General features: G+C 52.3%; 1 protein-coding gene and 1 pseudogene across 2 annotated transcripts in view; one reads left to right on the forward strand and one right to left on the reverse strand.

Annotated features, from left to right (window-relative positions):
* The window catches only part of MAPKAPK3 (MAPK activated protein kinase 3), a 28,574-nt gene extending 10,868 nt beyond the window's left edge, over window positions 1-17,706 (forward strand). For both annotated transcript variants that reach the window (XM_043587435.1, XM_043587434.1), the window contains exons 3-11: window positions 9,182-9,321; window positions 10,505-10,569; window positions 11,039-11,118; window positions 12,901-13,024; window positions 14,192-14,267; window positions 14,614-14,738; window positions 15,165-15,250; window positions 15,524-15,604; window positions 16,292-17,706. In XM_043587435.1, coding sequence (XP_043443370.1) covers window positions 9,182-9,321; window positions 10,505-10,569; window positions 11,039-11,118; window positions 12,901-13,024; window positions 14,192-14,267; window positions 14,614-14,738; window positions 15,165-15,250; window positions 15,524-15,604; window positions 16,292-16,444 — 930 coding nt within the window. In that variant the 3' untranslated portion in view covers window positions 16,445-17,706. The remainder of the gene's footprint in view (window positions 1-9,181; window positions 9,322-10,504; window positions 10,570-11,038; window positions 11,119-12,900; window positions 13,025-14,191; window positions 14,268-14,613; window positions 14,739-15,164; window positions 15,251-15,523; window positions 15,605-16,291) is intronic.
* LOC122487272 lies at window positions 1,769-2,447 on the reverse strand (annotated as a pseudogene).
* Window positions 17,707-20,126: the final 2,420 nt, after the last annotated feature.

The following is a 20,126-nucleotide window of genomic DNA, read 5'->3' on the forward strand; positions in this document are numbered from 1 at the left end:
GTGTGTCGGATCTCCTGTCCGCAGAGGTTCCTGGGAAGACAGCCACCTTGGAGCCTCAGCCACCCTCTCCCATCCTAGGGAGATGGTCAGGGAAGCTCCCAGCTTATCAGCTGTCCTACCCTCGTCCCCGCACTTCACTCCCTGTGATCAGGTGCTCTGGCCTTGGCCTAGAAGGGGGTTATTTGGAGGCTCCCCTTATTCCTAGGCTCCCTTGGCTAGGCTTCCCCACCTTGCCTGCTCTGCCAGGTTCTGGATCTAGAAAGAAAAGAAACGGGAGAGAAGGAGCCAGGACTAGTTCCCTAGGGCTTGTATCCTCACCAAGTACCCTAATTTGCAATAACTCATCAATAAACCCCAAAATCCTTGAGGACAGACTGCCTGTGGATGCATTCCCAGCCCTATCTCTGGGCCTAGCCCTCAGGCAGGGCTAGTAAATATTTGCAGAAGTAAGGAAGGGATTTGTAAAATGGGCAGGCCTCCCTGAGCATGAGGGTTGAATCTTGGTTCCCAAAAGACTCCTGGATGCCAGAGGTGGCTTACATATGTAAGCCATGAGACCCCGAGAAGCCCCAAAACCTCCCTGCGCCTGAGTCTCCTCGGCCACTGTTACAATAACCACCAAGTGGCAGAGCCTAGTCTAGACCCCAGGGTATGGGGCCAAACCCCACATATGAAAGGAGCAAAACAGCTATCTGCGTGGTCCCCACTGCCTAGATACCAACAGGCAGGTTCAAGTCCTGACTGTCACTGCCCAGCTGTGTGACTTTGGGCAAGTCACCTAACCTCTCAGAATCACCATTTCCCCACAGTTAAAAGGATGAAATCTTCTCATGATATGGTGAGCACTGAATGAGGTGATGTCTATGACCAAATGCTGTGGCCAACACACCGCTGGCCGAGCACCAGGGAGACAGTTGTCATGAAGGGGTTGCTAAAACTGATCTGACTTTATCAGTCCCCGAGCATCCAGCTGGGGCCTGGGCATTTGGGGTCTGTGGTGTCATGCAAGCTGACCTCCCTGGAACTTAGCCTCTGAGGAGGAGAGGTAAATGGACAGGGCAAGTGGAGGACAAGATATGGTCAGAACTTAATGAAGCGAGGTCTGATCTGGCATGAAGCCAACTAATGCATAGCTGCAGAATTGGTTCCATTAGCTCCTTTAATGAGCTACAAAAGCTGGGGAAATGAGTGTGTGAGAGAATAATGGCACACGTCTGATGCTCTAATTCGAAGCTGTGGCTAAAAAGTTAGATTTGACACTGCCGGCACCTCTCCAAACAGCACTAGTGTCCTTGGATGGGGATGGGAGTGGGGGAGTGGAGGCAGTGAATGAGGGGAAGAGGGGCATGGCTCTGGCTTTATAAGAAGATACTGAGGCCTTAAGAAGGAAATTCCTGCTTCTGAATCCTGAACTTGAGGTCAATCCATCCCATCCCATCTCTGAGGCTATGGCTACCATTCTGAGTGGACAGAGCAGCTTGCAAGGGTCAGGGGCTAGCAGGGGTGGCCCTCATTGGTGTTAGCAGCACAAGGCAGGGGTGGTCTCAACAGCTGGCTCTAAAATGAATCTTGCCATTCCAGTGGCATGTATTTCTCATAAAATTAGAGATCTGTCACCATGGGAAAAAAATAATACCAAATAATCAGACTGGGAGCCAGAAGGGATCTTAGATATGGCTGAGTTGAACATTCTTGTCAAAGAGGGAATGTGGTAGGTTCAAAGTGTGTTTATTTATTTATTTATTTATTTATTTATTTATTTATTTATGAACGTCTTAAATTTTTAGTCCTTTCTTTACAGGTTACCTAGACCACTTTTGATTAAGAAAACTGTAGAAAGTTATTAAGTGCCACAAGCAAATGCCAGGCGGTGGCACGTGTCAATTTTCCACAGAGTCCTGCTTTGCAGGGTGTCTGAATGTGCTGCTCGGGGTCTCCACTCACATTCGCTGGAGTCAGTTGCGGCAGAGTTAAGTCCACAGGTCGCTTCTCCCCATATTTATTTGTAAACTCTTCAGTGTTCTTACAGAATTTTTTACGGTCCTTAAGAGTATTCTTCAGCTAGATCAGCCTGAAGTGGTACATGGGCTGGGGGTCGTTCACCAGTGCTCTGAGGGACTGGATTACTTGGTCGGCTTTGGTTGCTGGCTTCCAGTTTTCAGCACTAATTACCGGCAGACAGACCTGCCCCTTTTCATTGATGTTTGGGTGATAGATCTTTGTTTTAAATATGATCTTCGGTGGTTTGAATGGGTACTCTGCTGGAAAGTTTATTTCGATTCTGAAGACCCCCTTATCATATGGAGGGTTGTCAGAACAATAAGCCCTTGCCAAGTCAATAAATTAGCTTCATCAACCTGGATGTTCTGGAAGCTTTTCATTCCACATTTGCGGATTTCTTCAAGCTCCTTCATCAGCCTCCTGCCGGCCGCCATCTTGGATCTGGTGCTGCTTCAAAGTGCTTTTTCTTATCCATAGCCTCTCTCTGTAGAGAATAGAGGTTTCCCCACAGTGAACAAAATGTGATTTTAAAACCTGTATTTTCCTATAACATTCTGTCCAATTCTGCTGCCCGAGTGTTGGGTGTTGAACATGATGTAATCAATAGCCCAGAAATGCAGCTCTTCAGCATTCTGGTCTGCCCTTGCCTGAGGCTGGGACTAGACCCCCAAGTGGGAGAAGATGTGATAGGGGTTAGGGACATACCAGTCCTTCTACCTCTCTCTTTTCCATACTCTGGCACAGAACAAAGCTGAGATTCCCCAGAAAATAAAGGGTCTGGTGATGTTATCTCAGCCTCCTGGTGGATGTGCCAGGCTACAATGCCAAGTGCTGGCCTTAGTCTTTAGGAGGGAGTTTATTATCAGATAGTTTCATGCAAATCTCTCTGTATCTTGGAAAATTATTGTCAAAGGCGTTTTCAGAATGTCACACTTTTCCCTCATGTAAGGTCTGATGCAGAATCCCTTTAAGAATTTGGTCTTGGAGGGGTGCCTGGGTGACTCAGTTGGTTATGCATCTGACTTGGCTCAGGTCATGATCTCACTATTTGTGAGTTCAAGCCCCACATTGGGCTCTGTGCTGACAGCTCAGAGCCTGGAGCTTGCTTTGGATTCTGTGTCTCCCTCTCTCTCTGCCCCTCCACCGCTCTTGCTCTGTCTCTGTCTCTCTTAAAAAAATAAACATTGAAAAAATAAAAAATAAAAATCTTAAAAAAGAAAAATAATTTCGTCTTGAAAAAAGTTCAAGGAATGTCTGTGCTTCTCTTCATGGGGTGATAAAAGCAGCAGAACCTATCTGGTTTTCTTCTTTGCCAAAACTCCCAGGAAGCTCAGAATTAAATTGTATTTTCAGTTGTAGTTATGAGTTAGTTACATGGGTGTCTGGTATATTTAATTTTTCTCTTCATTCTAAAGAGAATCTGATGTTTTTTGTTTTATTTGTCATGCTTTAGGATTATAAAATGCCTGAAATCATGTTGTCAAATGAATAGAGGAGTGGAAATAATAGACTTCTAGTGGCTCACTGGACAGTGAGAACAACTGGATACCTGGCTTCCAGGAGATTCCCTTTGCTGTAAGAATGATGTCTCTCAAGCCGTGGGTTGTCAAGAACTCCAGAGTTAATATTTCTTAATTTGTTAGTGCCTCACTGATGGGAGAGATTGGAAGCCAGCTCTCTTTCCCCGGAAGGAGTGGGTGTTCCCCTAGAGGCCACACAGCAGCTTGGCCCAGGCTGCAGGTTAACTGGCTGGAAGTGTGGGGGTTGGGGTGGGGTGGGGGAGGCTGCCTGTCCAGGCTGGTGGCCTTGGGACTTCCTGTGTGTGAGACAGATGGAGATAGTGTGAACACTTTTACCTGAGAAGAGCCCAGCCCTGGGGTTAGCTGGATGTGGACACTAGATATGTGGGTGAGCATATGGGCCTGTGTGGATGGCCTTTCTGGGTCTGGGAGGTGGTGGTAGTAGGGTGTTGGGGCTTGTCCCAAAACTGCGTCTTCACAGAGCCACTGCAGACATCCCAGCTCTGTTTGGTGCCCTAGGAAAGCAGACAGAGTGCTTTTACAGCTCTGGATAACGTGAGGTGATGCAGAAGATGGGGCCTCAGTGAGAGAGGAGGTCTGAGCAGAGGGGTCTGGGCTTGGTCACCTGCTTGGGCAAGGCTGTCACAGGTTGAGTTGTTGTAGCAAGACCTCAAGTCTTTCTTGGGCACCTCTCTGTGTCCAGTACTCTGGTAGGCACTTCAGAGAGAGAGAAAATGTTGGATGAATAGATGGACAGATGGGTGGTTCCCATCTCTGGGGGTTCAGAGTCACTATTGCAGGGAATGGAGACACATGCATACCCACAGCCCCTCACTTGCACACTTCCCCCACCCCCCATGCTCCCTATACCCATACACCCTCAGGGACACACCCCTATACATGCATGTACCCATGTTCCCGTGCACATCCCTACACACACCCCTGCTCTCACACACACCTATGCACACGTTTATTTCAGAACAAGTTTCCCGAGTCTTGTAAGCAGTAGTTTTGGCCAGTGCCTCTTCAACTTGGTGTCACCCCCTCCTCCCATTTCCCCTAGGGGAGGGGTTGTCTGGACACTCTCTCAAAAGTCCCTTCTCCTCCCTGTTCAGCCTTGCCACACTCCAGCTTGGTGGCCCCAGGGCAGTGACTTCATCTTCCTGAACCTCTCTTTCCTCAGTCTATAAATTGGGGTTGCTCGTCCCGCCCTGCTTGCCTCATAGGGCGGCACCAGCATTCCCATGAGATAAGGGGAAAGAGAGCGTTTTGTCAACTACAAATTGTTTTCCAAACAGTCAAATGTTGCTATTGCTTTCCCAGCTCCTGAACTCAGGACCTCCTCCATCTACATGTGAAGGCTGTCCTTGGGTGGGACGGAACACAGCAGGGAGGGAGAGAGGGAGCCTGGCCAGTCCCAAGGCTCCCGTTCCACCTGGTGCCGCTGGAGGGGCATGGGCCCCGCTGCCTCAACCTTTGTCAGGGTCTACTGTCTGCTGGGGTTGGCAGGGATCTTGGCCATTTGGCTGTAGGGTCTGGGGACAATTTGGCAATGGAGAGTGAGGGAGAAGGGAGAGGTGGAAACTGCTTCATCAAAGCCTGAGTCTAGAGTGGTGTCATTTGTTCAAGGATATGTCATCTCAGATTTGATGCTCATCTACCTGTGGTGCGGGCCCTTACCTCAAGTACAGCCAGGAGCCCACCCTTAGGAGAAAGCCAGGGTTCTGTCTCACAGGTATGTGGGTGCCTGCTGGGCATAGCTGGAGCTGCCCAGGAACCATCACTGACACTTAGTTTTGGTGGACCCCTGGGGGGTCCAGGGGACATGGGATGGGAGTGAGGCAAGGGTGGGGGATCTGCTGAGGTGACAGATCTTTTTCTTTTCTTCCTGGCCGTGACTAGGGACCAGGTGGCCCCCATGAGGTTCAGGTATTTGGATAGGTGTCCGTGGAGACTCAGGGGCTGCTCCATGAAGGCAGTGATGTGGGAGTGGGGCTATGGTAGTTACTTTGCAAGGAGCTTCTGACCTTTGCACCTCTGAACCTCTGAGAGATTCCCTTCTCCCAATCTAGCCCAAACCCCATAGTTTCTCTCTGTGAGAAACTGAGGCCCAGAGATGCAAAGGAACCACCCAAGGTCACACTGAGAGTAAGAGTAGAACCTGAGCCTCCTATATCTTACCCCTGTGCTCATTTCTATGCCTGGGAAAAAGGGGCTCTTGCTTGGAGACATCTTTTATGAAGGATTGTATGGACTCATGTACCTGCATGACTGAAGCCAGTTTATAGCAATAGCCTGTGGGCTGGAGCAGTCAGGATGGGCTCCTTGGAAGAGGTGGTAAAATCTGGTTCACAATTTGTTGAGCTTTCCTGGGTCCTCCTCAATTTAATCTTATTCTGTCCTCATGGTGAGTTGTGAGGGTTTCATCCTCTTATCTCCACTTTCTAGGTTTACTTGTTCAATAAATATACAAGTATTATCTGAGCCAGTACTCTGTGCCAGGCCCAGAAACTGGGACCCGCAGGTGGCCAGGCAGATTGGCCATGCTCTTGTGGGCCCACAGTCTCATGAGGGAGGCAGCATGGTGCCAGCCTGGCTGGGGAATCAGCCGTGTGGCCTGGGACCAGTTACTTTCCCTCTCTGTGCCTCCATTTCTCAGCTAAAGAATGGTGATAACAAAACCCCTTGCTCCTAACATTTATAAAGTGCTCAGAACAGAGCCAGGCACATTGAAAGTGCAATATCTATATGTGTGTGTTTGTTTAAAGAGTTATCAAAGGAACAAGCTAATTGTAGGTTGTGAGCCAGTGCTTCACAGGAGGGAGGTAAAAAGGGTGATGACGTGGGAGCTTGCTGGGGAGCTGGAAGTGTTTCTATCTTGATGGGGGTGTGGGTCACGGGGGTGTGCAGCTGTCAAAACTCATTGAGTTGGGCTCTTGAGACCTGTGCATTTTACTGTATGTGAAGTATACCTTAATGAGCAAAACACATGTATAAAAAAAGAAAAAGGGTGAAGGGAGAATGAGGAACTCTTGAGGTCCTCTTTAGTCGGGGTGGTCAGGGAGGGCTTCTGAGAAGAGGTGACATTGGGGGGACTCCTGGAAGAGGAGAAGGCTCTGGCTATGGAGAAGAAAAATGAGGAAACTGAGGCTCTAAGAGGTTTGGGGCCACACTCAAAGCCAACCCAAGGGATTAAGAGTGACAGCTCAGGAGATTTCTTGATAGCTGGGCCTGGGTGGGACCAGGTCCACGGCTCTGGCCCCTGTGATCTCCCCTGCAGAGAAGTCTTCTGGGGGCAGCCATATCTCCACCCCTGTGCCTGTTTTCAGGGCCTTGGCACTCAGAAAAGGACTATTTTAATCCGTGTGGGAAATGGGTTCCTAAATATGGACTGAGTAGGGTGGGAGCCATTCAGAGGCTCCAACTCAGGGCAGCTCCACCTGCTCCTCCACTTCAGCAAAGCACAGGGTACAGTCTTAGGCCATGAGGCCCTCTGGCCCTCCTTGGCCATCCACTCCCTTCCCCCCACTCTCTCCCACACCTCCCTTCTAGCACTGTGCCCACCCGCCCGTCTTTTGTTTGTTCAGGAGCTCAGTGTTTTCTGTTGGCCCCAGCCAGGGACCTGCAGCTGGACCTGCCCTGCCTCTTCTCTAAAACTGCTTTCAGCCTGATTGGAGGTACAGAGACAAAAACCACAGGGGGAGGTGCTGGGAGGTCTTTGCAGACAAGGAGACATCTGAGCTGAGCCCAGAAGTTTCCTCAAAAAGAGGGAGTTGGCCCAATGGGGAAGGAGAGAGGCAATGGTACATGTGGCATAGGCATAGAGTAAGGCTGTTTGGGCCTGGTAAGTACATTATTCTGACCAGAACAGGAAGGGTTGGGAGCCAAAGGTAGCAGGCAATGAGAGGAACGCAAGCCCTGAATGGCAGGGGAGGTGGTGGCTATTATTTGGAGCCATGGGGGAGGGGATTTAAGGGGTTGGGGCAAGGATAGGTAGGGCCGAGGACCTCACTAGGAGTGTTCCAGCTGTGCGCTTGGGATTTTATGAGAGAAGAGAGAGGACTCTGGTGTAGGAGTGAGATGCTAGTAGCAGGGCAGAGTGAAGAGGGGGTCCTGGAGCCAGTCTGAAGACCCCTCCAGGACACAATCAAGTCAGACCAGACTGGGCAAGAGATAGCAAGGGGCAGGGAGAAGTGTAAGGAGGCCACACAGAAAAGAGGTGTAGAGGGAACAGAGCAGGGACGGAGGATGGTACATCTTGGGTCCTGTGGCTAAAACTGGGGTACCCCTGGCTACAGCCACCTCAGGTAGTGTGGTGAGTGGGAGTGACTGAGCCCCTGCCTCCAGCACTGCAAACAAGAGTCTGGTACTCAGGAGCTGTGTGGGCAGAGAACTGAGGGATGTTCTGGGAGGCAAAGGCAGCGTGAGCAAAGGACCCATGGTTTCCAGGCTGGGAGTCTGCCTACAGCAGCCTCCATGCACACCCCCACCCTGGACTGGTTAATGGAGCAAGGACCCCAAAACTGGTGGAGGGGCTTGCCCAGCTCCCTGCACCCCCAGGCTAGGTCATGGTTAGCTGCTGCAGAAATGGGGGAACAGCTATGGGGCAGCAGGCATGAGAGCCTACTGCCTTCCTCTGTGCTCCTGTCTACCTTAGCCTAGAGAGCTTGGTCCCAGAGCTGTTCTTCACAGTGCCCTGCAGAGGGGAAGGCAAGGCCAGGGATGGTACAGGGTCCTGCAGGTACTGAGCAAGATAAAACTGCTCTGAGCCGTAGGCTTGAATTCTGACCCTGGTCCTCAACCCTGATCAACTAGGAAACAAATGGGGCTGGGTCTCAGGTGAGCAGCCCTGTGGGGAGATGGTTTGTCCCTGTTCTCCACATTCTGGACCACCTCACCCTGCATGCTGACTTCTCCTCCTCCCCTATACCTCCTCTGAGCAGGACCACTCTGGGGGGCCTTGCTCATTTCCAGCAACTGGCATTATGGTTGGCAACCATAGCCTAGGGCTGAGTTAACCTGAATGAGGATCCTGATGCCCGCCCACCCGCCACCTGCCTTGCTGTGATGCATCCTGTAGGGATGACTCTGTTATTACTCCATTTTACTGAGTTGTGGGCTTTGACTTGGAGCTGTGAATGTTTGCCTGAGGTCATACTGAGTCACTGGGAGAATTCAGCCCCAAACTCAGGCCTCATCTGACCAGGATGTTACCTCCCTCAACTAGGGTGCCCCCTGCCCCCAGACACTACCTATGGGTCTACAACTCTTGTGCCATAACATTGCAAAAGTGCAGCTTGAGGGATGTGTGGCCCCTGACCTGGGGTCTCATACCTGATGTGTGATTTGCTTACAAAGCCCACTCAACTCCCACTTCCCTGGCTGCCCTGGAGAAGGCATGCAGGGCTTCTTTAGCCTCTGAGTCTTTCTAAGCTGTCAGCTATCCCCAGGGCCTTCCTGTGGCCATTGGACCACAAATCAGAGAAACCTAGATTCAAATCCTCATTCTTCCCTTTATAAGATGGGTGACTTTGGGCAGGTCACAGGCCTCTCTGTGCTTATGTATTCTTGTCTGCAAAGTGAGGGCAGTGGCACTATCTGGGTGGCTGCTGGAGAAGTGGGCTGTGAGCCTGACACTTTCTGTGCCTACCTGCCCTCAGCTCCTGTATGACAGCCCCAAGGCCCGGCAGGAGGTGGACCACCACTGGCAGGCCTCAGGAGGCCCCCACATCGTGCGCATCCTGGACGTGTATGAGAACATGCATCACAGCAAGCGCTGTCTCCTCATCGTCATGGAATGGTATGCTGGCCTCATTGGTACTCCTGTGGCCCCCAGGCTCCCACCATTATTCTAGGGGCCCTCTCTGCTCTTCAGATAGCAGCTATGGGAGGCACTCCAGCCCTTGAGGAGTAATGGAGGGGCAGCTGCAGGCATTGCCCATAGAGCTGTGCAGCTGCTAGCCACAAGGCCGTTCCCACAGGATGGGAAGGGAACCATGGGGGCTCCAATTTGGCTTCCCTGAGTGTGATTTCACTTTGGGAAGAGGGGCTGGAAGAGTTGTCAGAGAAAGCCGCCAAGTCCTGATTGTGGGTCAGGGGAGATTTGTGGGGGAAGCAGGACACACACAGTCACCTCCTCGGTTTGTACTCCTGTGGTCCCTCCAGATACTGGGAGCCAGTGGCCTCTTCTACCTTGGGCTTCTCCCGATAGCACTGTGGCTCAACCCTAGCCTTCCTCAGACCCTGGGCCTCGTGTCTACACCTCAAGCTCCTCCCCAACTACCTTTAAGTCCTTCCTCATCCTATAGGTTAACAGCTCTGGAGTCAGATTTGGGGTTCAGATCCTGGCTCTACTACCCACTGGCTGTGTGATTTTAGATAGCCCTTAATCTCTGTGAATTTTTGTAACTGCCATGTAAAATGTGGAGGAAGATCTAAATGTAGTATTCACCCTGTACCTGACTCCATTCTAAATGCTCCATGTGTATTGCTTATTCAATCTGTGCAACTCTGTGACACTGGTGCTATAAATCCCATTTTACAAAAGAGGAAGCTGAGGCACAGAGAGGTAAAGGGACCAGCCCTGGGTCACATAGCAGTGCATGTGAAGGGTTTGCCCAGGGTACAACACCCTGTAGGTGTTCAGAAAGCTGTTGTCATGATGATGACAATTGACATCTCCTCCCTTATATGAAGAAGCTGAGGCTTGGATGGAGGGTTAGGGTGCCCAAGCCTCAACCAGATGGGGGCAGTGATCCTGGTGAGGATCCCTGGGGAGCCCACCCTATTTCTAAGAGTCCAGTTAAACCCACCCAAGCTGATGGCCCACTACGCACCAAGTTCTTCAAGGCACAAGGAGGCTGATGCTGACTGTTTCCAGGGGCAGAGCGGCAGGGCCTGAGGTCTGGGCCTGTGATTCAGAGCAGGGGCAAGCTGACACTTGATTAGCCCACTCCCTGCTTACAGTCACTTTTCTCTTCTAGCATGGAAGGTGGTGAGCTATTCAGCCGGATTCAGGAGCGTGGCGACCAGGCTTTCACTGAGAGAGGTATGTGCATGCAGCTGGACCAGAGGGGGTGTTCCAACTGAGATGAGTCACAAAAAGTAGCTGTGTGATGCTGGGCAAGGCCCTGCTCCTCTCTGTGCCTCAGTCTATGCAGCTGAATAAGAGATGGTGGGATAGAGTGTTCATCCTCCCAAGGAGTTCCATGAATTCAAAATACCTTGTCAGAGATGGACTCTTCATGGCTTTGGGATGGAGGCCTCAAAGCCTCTTGGTGCCAATGAGCATCTCAGCTGGGAAGAGGTAGCCCAGGCCTGAGGAAGGAGGTAGAGGGGGACTGTGCTTTCTACCCCCAGAGGAAATTAGGATGAATGGGGGTGAGGGTATAGGATGGGTGTCCTGGGTGGCAGGACTGCTATCACCATCTTGTGCTACTCCAGGGGGGTGATAGGGTGGGGGCCCCAGGCTGCTCGACTTTTGACTGGCATCACTGCCCCCTCCTCTATGTCTGCAGAAGCTGCAGGAATCATGCGGGATATTGGCACTGCCATCCAGTTCCTGCACAGCCGGAACATCGCCCACCGAGACGTCAAGGTGAGACTCTAGGACCCAGGTTGGGGGACCAGAGAAGGGAGTACACAACCCTCAATGGCTCCCAGTACCCACTAGATGGAGGCGAGTTTCCTTGATCAGCATTCAAAGCCTCTACCCCCTGGCCCAGACTGCTCTTCTCAGCCACTTCTCCCATGGTTTCAGCATATTCCTTCTGCTCTAGCCAGATGGGTCTCCTTGTTTCTTTTAAACACTGTGTAATCCCAGTAGGCTTAAGCATAAATGAGTGCTTGCCTCAAGCCAGTAGACACTGACAAGCATCTTGTTTAATTCTCATATAACCCTGTGAGATAGGAGCCATTACCCATTTTACAGATGAGGAAGACAGGTCTCAGAGAGAGATTGTACCTTGCCTAAGCCTGCACAGATGCCACACTGGGATTCATTCATTCTTTCTTTCAGCAAGGACTTTTATGAACATGCAATGTACCAGGTCTCAGACAGGGACTGCCTGACACTGTTGTGGCTTCTGTGAAGTAACAGCCATAGTTTTGGTAGATTAGGCCCTCTAACGCCAGCATTTTAAGGGAAAGAAGCCATTTGCTGGGAGGCAAGGAGGAACCAGTTGAAGTAGTCCCAGCTCCTGGGTCTGTTTGCCCTTTCAGTGGATGGGATTCAGACACTTTCTAGAGGTTCAGCTCTCCAAATGTCCTATCTAGGGAGGACTGGGTCCTATAGGTCATCAGGATTGGATGCATAAAATGCAAACCGCATGAGGCAGTCCCACACACATATGTATACACGTGCCAGCCACCATCAGAGCAGAATCTGTGAGTCCTGAGCCCTCTACCCCAGGCTTAGAGCATCACCCTGAGGCTTACTTCCTCCTGAGACTGGGCAGAGAGGAGTGGAGGGCCCAGCTACAACATCAGGCTCCTCCTCTGGCTGAGTACTGCCAGTCCATTTATCTTTTGATTCTGGATACACATGGAGCCAGGACAGACTCACCTTCTGAACCCTTGCTTTATTTTGGTCCTGGCTTCCTTTTTTTCCCAAGGAGAGAAAAGCCTTCTTTAGAGGTGACTCCCTTGAATAAACTAAACATGCTTTCCTGCTTTCATCCCAATCCAAGATCAGATCATCTCAAATAGAACTGGAGAAAAAGCTTTCACTGGCTCCAAACTGGAACTCCATCCAATACCGTGTCCTTTTACCCCAGCTCTGCTTGAGGGTCTCTCCTTTCCTCCAGAGCCCTAGGTCCTACCTATTCATTAAAAACCAGCTTCAGGACTGCCTCCTCCATGCAGACCTCCCCGCTTCTCTTTTCCTCAGGCTCTCTGTGCTTTGCAACCAGGAAGAATAGCCTCTGTGCAGCTCCTGGGACCTAAGTGGTGGGGGCTTTCTTCCTGAGCAACCTCGGGCAGGGCTGCCCTGCTCACTTGTTCCAGGTTGGGCACAGGACACGGGCTTGGCAACATGACAGCCTACCTTGCCCCAGAACCTTCATTTTGGTATTTCATGGCAGCATTACCAACACAGGCTTCAAAGTCCCTGCCCCTGGGCTCTGTGTGGCACTTGGCTTTTCACAGCTTTGGCTGAACACCTGCCTCTGTTTCCCTTCTGTGAAAGGAGGCGTTACCTCCCAGCCACCTTGGTCTTCTCCATATTTGGCCCACATTGTTGGTAACCAGGGTCTTTTTAGTGAGATGGAGCTGGTTCCTCCTGAATGGATTGGGGTGAAGGAAGTCTGCCTGAAGATCATTTTGGGACTCTGCCCCTGCTTGGTGCCTAACTCCAGACCAATGTTTTATCTTCCTGGCCCAGCCTGAAAACCTGCTCTACACGTCCAAGGAGAAAGATGCAGTACTCAAGCTCACTGACTTTGGCTTTGCCAAGGAGACCACCCAAAATGCCCTGCAGACACCCTGCTACACTCCCTATTATGTGGGTGAGTCCTTGGGATATGGTTTGTATGTCCCTACTCCCACTGGACCCTGCTGTGGTGTGGGGCAGCCTATGGGTTGCAGAAGCCAAAGGGTTAAAGCCCAGTAAGGAGGGAGGAAAGGATTCTATGGAGGCGGTGACGTGGGGGGCCGGAGGCTGCAAAAATATTCTCCCAAACTTCAGCTTCTGCTTTTGAAAATAGATCCAGGAAAATTCTGGCTGTGGCCTGTGAGCTGAATGACATCACAGCAGCTCTAAATATATACGTGATAAAAGGCTGCCATCAGCTCGGGACGGAGCCCAACCGAGGTTGTTTTTCTCCAGTTTTTATCTTCCTGGGATTCATATTCACAAAGTAGGCAGTCCTCCCCTATTACATTAGAAGGATACAGGGCACCAGCCACTTGTCTTGAGGGAGAGGGTCCCTTAGACGAGGGCATGGACAGGATTTGGGGGTGTCACATACTCATGCTTCCAGAGAAGCTCCCTGTGTGAGTGGGAAGCCCAGATCTGGAAAGTGTCCCTACTGTGAGAGAGGGGTGATGACTCTATTTACAGAGGGCTCTTTTCTCTCAGGGAGGCCTTCCAAGAGAGCTGCTGAAGGGGTGGGGAACCCTTGAGACAGCTGAAACGGTATCCTGTTTACCAGGATGTGTTTTGCAGTATTTTGGCTTGGAAATCTTCTGGCCTGCCCATCATTGCACAGGTGGGAAGAACAAGGCCCCATGGGATGGTAGCCAAGCTGAAAGTGGAAACCAGAGCCCTACCCTTGGCCCCTCCTTGCCCGTGATCTAGGCTGTACATTTAGGGAGACAAGGGACACAGAGCAGCTGGTGGCCTGAGGCCCTTAACCTGTGGCTGGACTCCACCAAATCCCAGACTGACCTTCTCTCCCTCTCCTCCGTCACCAAGGCTGATATTGGCCTGAAGAAGCTAGGAAGCTATCATTCTTTACAGCCCAGCCTAAAAGCGGGTTTATTTTTTCTGGGAGCCGTTTTTCCTCCCCCAACTTCACACACATGCTGCCTTCCCAGAAGGTGCCAGACACCAGTCTGCTCTGCCCCACCCCCCAGCCCAGGCACCTGCTCCCCACCTTTCTCAGGCTTCAGGCTCCTATCTGGGCTCTAAGACCTTTGGGCTGAGAGCCCTCCTGTGCCCTCTGCCCTGCTAGCTCCTGAAGTTTTGGGTCCAGAGAAGTATGACAAGTCGTGTGACATGTGGTCCCTGGGCGTCATCATGTACATCCTGTGAGTACCACCACCTTCACCCCTATACTACCTCCTCATATCCTCAGAACCACTTCTGCTCTGCCCCCCTCAAACCTTTGGTGAACCTTGAGTGGGTCATTTTTCATGCAGGCTGCCCTTCCCTTTTGGTCAGGGGACACCCCTCCTTCAGGCTGCCTGAAGGTCTCTCCTTGCCAAGGGAAGATGGCATTCCTAGCATGACCCCAGAGTCCAGAGGGCTGGTATTCTTGCCAAGGTGGCTGCCATAGTGGCTGCCTGTCTTCCCAGTCAGGGATTTGGGGAGGGGAATGGGTCCACCCTGGTGCTGCCCTCACACCTGTGCTGAATGACCTCCACTCTCCTGCAGCCTATGTGGCTTCCCGCCCTTCTACTCCAACACGGGTCAGGCCATCTCTCCAGGGATGAAGAGGAGGATCCGCCTGGGCCAGTATGGCTTCCCCAATCCTGAGTGGTCGGAGGTTTCTGAGGATGGTGAGCTTGCTCCACTGGACCCCATCAGCCTTCATTCTGGGAGATACCACTTTGGTGTCAAAGCAACCTACGTTCAGATCTTGTGTGTGTGACATCCCATATCCCATATCCCAGCTGTGTGGCCCTAGGAAGGTTACCCAAACTTTCTGAACCTCAGTTTCCATATCTACCAAATGGGCTCAAAACTCACCTCCTCAAAATTTCCTCTAACTCCTGTCCCTTATTAATATTTTCCCTTTGAGGACCCTGTATCCATTCTCTATGGCTACTTAATGAGCTCTTCCCAACACTTAGTAACTTAAAACAAGAAACAGTTATTAGCTCACTGTTTCTATGGGTTAGGAATCTGGGGGCACATGTAGAGTGGGGTGGGGGACTGACTCTGAGGGACTCTGTAACTTAACCCACTCTCCATTCTTCCTCTAGCCAAGCAACTGATCCGCCTCCTGCTGAAGACAGACCCCACAGAGAGGCTGACCATCACACAGTTCATGAACCATCCCTGGATCAATGTGAGTGCCTCTGTGCCCTGTGGTGGGCAGAGTGGCAAGCTGGAGTGGGGCCATAGGCAGGAGGGTGATGTCTCTGGAGGTCCTGGGGCAGGCCACAGATGTGTGATAGGACCCCACCAACAGCCTGACTTTGCCACTGCTTCAGTCAGGCTCCTTTGCCTCCCTGAGCCTTGGATGTCCCATCTAAGACAGGAAGAAAGGGGGTGGGGTGGGGAGCCAGTGCTGTCCCAGGTGCCTGCAGGTTCTAATCCATGGGCTTGGGGCTCCTTCCAGCAATCGATGGTGGTGCCACAGACCCCACTCCACACGGCCCGAGTGCTTCAGGAGGATAGAGACCACTGGGATGAGGTCAAGGTAGGTGGATGCTGCCTCAGTCTCCTTACAGCTTCCTGGGTTTGGAAAGAGGGACTCCAGGGTGGTGGCTACCAAGATCCTGCGTCATCAGCCACTCCCCCATGCCTAGACACAGGACACCTGACTGCACTGGTGTCCAACTGTGGCACTCAGAGCACTGGGCTGTGCTATTGCATTCAGGATGGTGCTCCTGGCTCATGGGGACTTTGGGCCAGGGGCTTAGTGAAGGGGCTTTGGCCATAACCCCCCTACAGTTTCTATTTTGGAGAGTGGTCAGCCTGGTTTTAGACTTAGCGGAAGCCAGGTTTGAGCACATGGGACAGCAGCTCAGAGCCCCAGGATACCCTGGACACAATCTTCAAGCTTCATGTCCTGGGTGCCTTTCAAGATGATGTCCCCTGCAGGCCTATGGTTCTTAGCAGGTGACATTGGCCAAGGTCCCTCTCCTACTTACACTAGTGTGGTCCCAGGGAGTCACTATACTTTCTGTGCCTTAGTGGATAAGCTCAGGGTCCACCAGAAAGGACTGTAGTGAGGATTATGTGACACAAGGGGATGGCCCAGTGCTGGGCGCTTGGGCAATAAAGGCTGTCACTGCCCTCATTGACATTAGTAAGGGGCTAGAGGCAGGAGGGTGATGGTTCTTGAGGCCAGTATGTCCTGACCTCCGTGGGTATCTGTCCGCAGGAGGAGATGACCAGTGCCCTGGCAACCATGCGTGTGGACTATGACCAGGTGCAGATCAAGGACCTGAAGACCTCTAACAATCGACTGCTCAACAAGCGGAGAAAGAAGCAGGCAGGCAGCTCCTCAGCCTCACAGGGCTGCAACAACCAGTAGCTCATGGGGCCTTGGATGAGCTGGGCCTCTTGGTGTGGCGTATAGATCCGAGTGTGCTGTGGCCCTGACCCAGAGGGCCTGGGGTCATTATTTGTAACAAAAGGATCGTTTTTTGTTGTGTTTTAATTTGTCACTTGGAACATCAGGGTGGGAGACCTTGACTCCAAACCTCATTAGACAGGGCCCAGAGCCTGGGAGTTAGGGAGCCACCTGCCTCAGCTGCAGAGACTTTGGCCAGAGTGGCCCCAGTGAGACATAGGTCTGTTCTGCGCTGGGACATGGCCTTAGACTTCTAGGCTACTGGGGGTTGTGGCAGGCTTCCCTCCTCCCATGGAGATACCCCCTCTGTAGGGTAGGCAGATGGGCCTGGCCTTGGGAAAGGCATCTGGCCATTGGTTGCTATGGTGACCAGGGACCCAGTTGCTGTCTCTGAATGCTGAGTAAGAGAGTAAGGGAGGGAGAAGGGCCAATGGAGGGTCCACCTCTGCCTCCTTGGAGAGGTTTGTCTCCCTCACACTACTTGCCCCTCTCAGGATTCCTCCCTTTGGTCTCCTCGAGGCACCAGGGTCAGTCTGCCTGCCTCGCTGCGGGGTCCAGCCCTATCTTGCTGCAACCCCATCCCACAGGCCCCTTGGAGCTCTCTCTCTGCAGAGTCCCTGGGCCTAGTGATCCTGTTACTACCCCTTACCCAAAGAGTGGCTTCTCATCTCAGGTGAGGGTGGGAGGTATTTTTAACCCTTTTCTACTTTGGAAACTGTCACTGTGACAAAAGCCAGCACAGTTCTCCTGCCCCCACCCGCTTACCGGATCCCAGGCAGGAAAGCTTCTCTCTGTAACAGTTCATCCTCCACCTTGTCCTGGTTGATGGCAGGGACTGTCTCTTGGTGTACTTTTTTGAGGGTGGATGGCTGAGGACAGGACCAAGAGGCTTCCCGTTAATCAGGAGTCTCTTTCTACACTCCAGGTCAGACCTGAGGCGGTAGAGGGCTGCTGAGTGATGCTTAGAAGGTCTGGTTCTGGGTCCTGGCTTCAGCCTGAGTGGGACAAGAGAGGACCTTCCTTGCTGGTCCAGGTTTAACCAGGCCCACACTGCCCAGAATAGCCTCAGGGTTCTCAGTGCCGGATATGGACCTGACAAGTGCCTGATACACATCCTGGTTCCTGACCCCTCTCTCTGGCTGGGAAGCCCTAGACCACATCAGATAGGAAAACACCACTGGGGTTTACATCTAGATATTAATAAACACCATTTTGGCATTTTCTCCTGGTTCCTAGGTTTCTCTGTCTACGAGTGGACAAAAGTGGCCCAAGGGCAGTTGCTCACACCTACTAGTGACTGCACCCCCTTCAGGCTTGGTAAACATGCCAGGCTGACTCCAGGGCCACTGTGGCCTTGCCAGGCGTGGAAAGGTCAGAGGAGTGGAGGAATGGCAGCTGTCTCATGCCACCAGCTCTGGGGTGCCCAGTGCACTGTGTGTGTGACACCCACCCCCAGGCCCCGCGTGCACCAGCGTCTGCCCACAGTGGCCACCCCCAGCTGCATGCCAGCCTGCTGAAGGGCGGGCAGAGAGCCTGCTGCAGCACTGAGCTATTTTCAGAAGCTGCCAGATTTCATTTGGCAGCGAGAATGTCGGGGAGGGAAGGGGGCGGGACGCTGGAGACTGTCTTTTGACTATTCCGGCAGCAGAGCACCCTCTGCCCTCGGGAGCCCTTGCGGGCAGCCTGGGCGGGGGGGGGGGGGGGGGGGGGGGGGGGGGGGGGGGGGGGGGGCTGACTCTGGCATATTCCCTCAGCTCCTATCTTGAAACCTCCCAGTTTTCCAAGAGCTCATCTGGCACCTGCAGCTCTCCCTCCTCCACCTCCCGTCCCCTCAGGGTATGGAGGAGGGAGAAAGATGGTAGAAGGCAGGGAGAAGCCAGCACTCCTGAGATGTAGACTCCTTCCTAGTTTGGCGACCTTGGACAAGTCCCCAAGCTTTCCCGCCTCATTTCCTCAACTGCAGTGAGGAGGTAGTACCCACCCTGGGGAGTCATCTGGGGGATCCGGGCCAATGCTGTGTGTGAAGTGCTTAGTGAGCTGCCTGGTGCATGGCTAGTGCCCAGCACTCATGTGCTACCCTAGCATACTTAGCCATCAGGAAGGAGAGAAATACTTGAAGTTGCCAGAGGGATAAGGAACCCAGCCCCAAATCTACCTCTGGGACTTCCCGCCCAGAAAATCAGGCTTTTGCTACCCATGGGGTTTCATTTCCAAGAGCCTGCTCTCCAGAGCAGCATCATATGGGCTTTCTGAATCGCAGTTCCAGTCCTGGGCTTCAAGAAGGGTGGCCCACCCTTTTGAAGGGCTCCTGGGCTCCCCAGATGAATTCTGGGGGCCTCACGGAACCTGTGGTTCAGACCAACCCTCCTCGTGTACTCTGCCCAGTGAAATGCCGGCCAGATGCAAAGACAGATAGTCTTTCTAGTCACAAAGCTTAAGAGCTGCAGACAGACTCCTTTGCTTGGTTGCTGAGTATGCACTGTGCCTGAGCCCCCGTGCTGGGTGCAAGGAAAGCAGCAGTGAAAGCTGCATACAGGGCTCTCAGGAGATTTATACTCATCAGGAAGAAGGATAAGCTATCACACATATGTGCCGAATCACAGGCTCAGTATGATCTGTGAAGAAAGGACGTGGCTTGAGAAGGAGGTGTCATAGGGCCTTTTAAGCCAAAGAGATTAATGCACACCAGTGGCTAAGGAGGGTGCCTGATTAATTTATAGGATTGAAGTCAGAATTGCAGGGACCAGGGTCTTGGGGACAGAGGGACTCTGTGCCCCTCAGCTCTGCTTGTCTGTGCTTCTCCCTGGGGCTGGCCTTGATCTTCTGCCTGCATAGCCTTCTTGGCAGCTAAGACCGTGGTTTTAGCAGTCCCAGAGGGGAGGCATCTGCCAGGTGCCTACACTCCAGACCCAGGGAAGGATTTTTATTGGCCATATGTCACCCATCACTGTTGTGGGGAAGTGGCAGGGGGTGACTAGGCCAGGGGGGTGCAGCAGAGGTAGTTAGCAAAGGAGAGGGTGGAATGATTGTCCATGTCTACTTGGCCACTTTCAAGAGCCCAAGAGAAGCATGGCTCCTTGATCTCTGGTATCAGGTATAGGTCTCACAAGCCAGGGCTAGGAGGCTGGATGCCTGGCTAAGTCACACTCTTTGGGCCTCAGTGTGGCTATCTGTGAAATGGGAGCAAATGTCTAACAATCAGGTAGAATTAGGTGAACTAAAAAGCCAAGTGGCCACATGTTCTCATCAGCCTGTTCAGATACAGGCATTTGCTTGGCCTGCGTGGTGGTTTTCCTGGGAGCTTTCAATAAAGAATCCATAGAGGTGTACTCACATGTGTGCATGAATGAATGCATGTGTGTGTGTGTGTGTGTGTGTGTGTGTGTGTGAGAGAGAGAGAGAGAGAGAGAGGTTGAGAGAGAGAGAGATTGCTTCCCAGTGATGCTTCCCCTGACCCAGCTGACAGCAGAGTTCTCTGTCTTGCAAACCTGGTGCTGGCTGGCTTCCAGGAGGCTGGTTCATTGCTATTCCACACCAGCCCCTCTCCACCCTCGATTCAGCCCCTCCAGTGCAGCGTCAGAATTGAGCCTCAAATGCAGCCAGCCGCAACCTCTGCAGGGGGCTCAGTGCTCCCAGGCCTGCT

The sequence above is a fragment of the Prionailurus bengalensis genome, chromosome A2 (assembly GCF_016509475.1).
Source record: "Prionailurus bengalensis isolate Pbe53 chromosome A2, Fcat_Pben_1.1_paternal_pri, whole genome shotgun sequence".
Classification (NCBI taxonomy): Eukaryota; Metazoa; Chordata; class Mammalia; order Carnivora; family Felidae; genus Prionailurus; species Prionailurus bengalensis.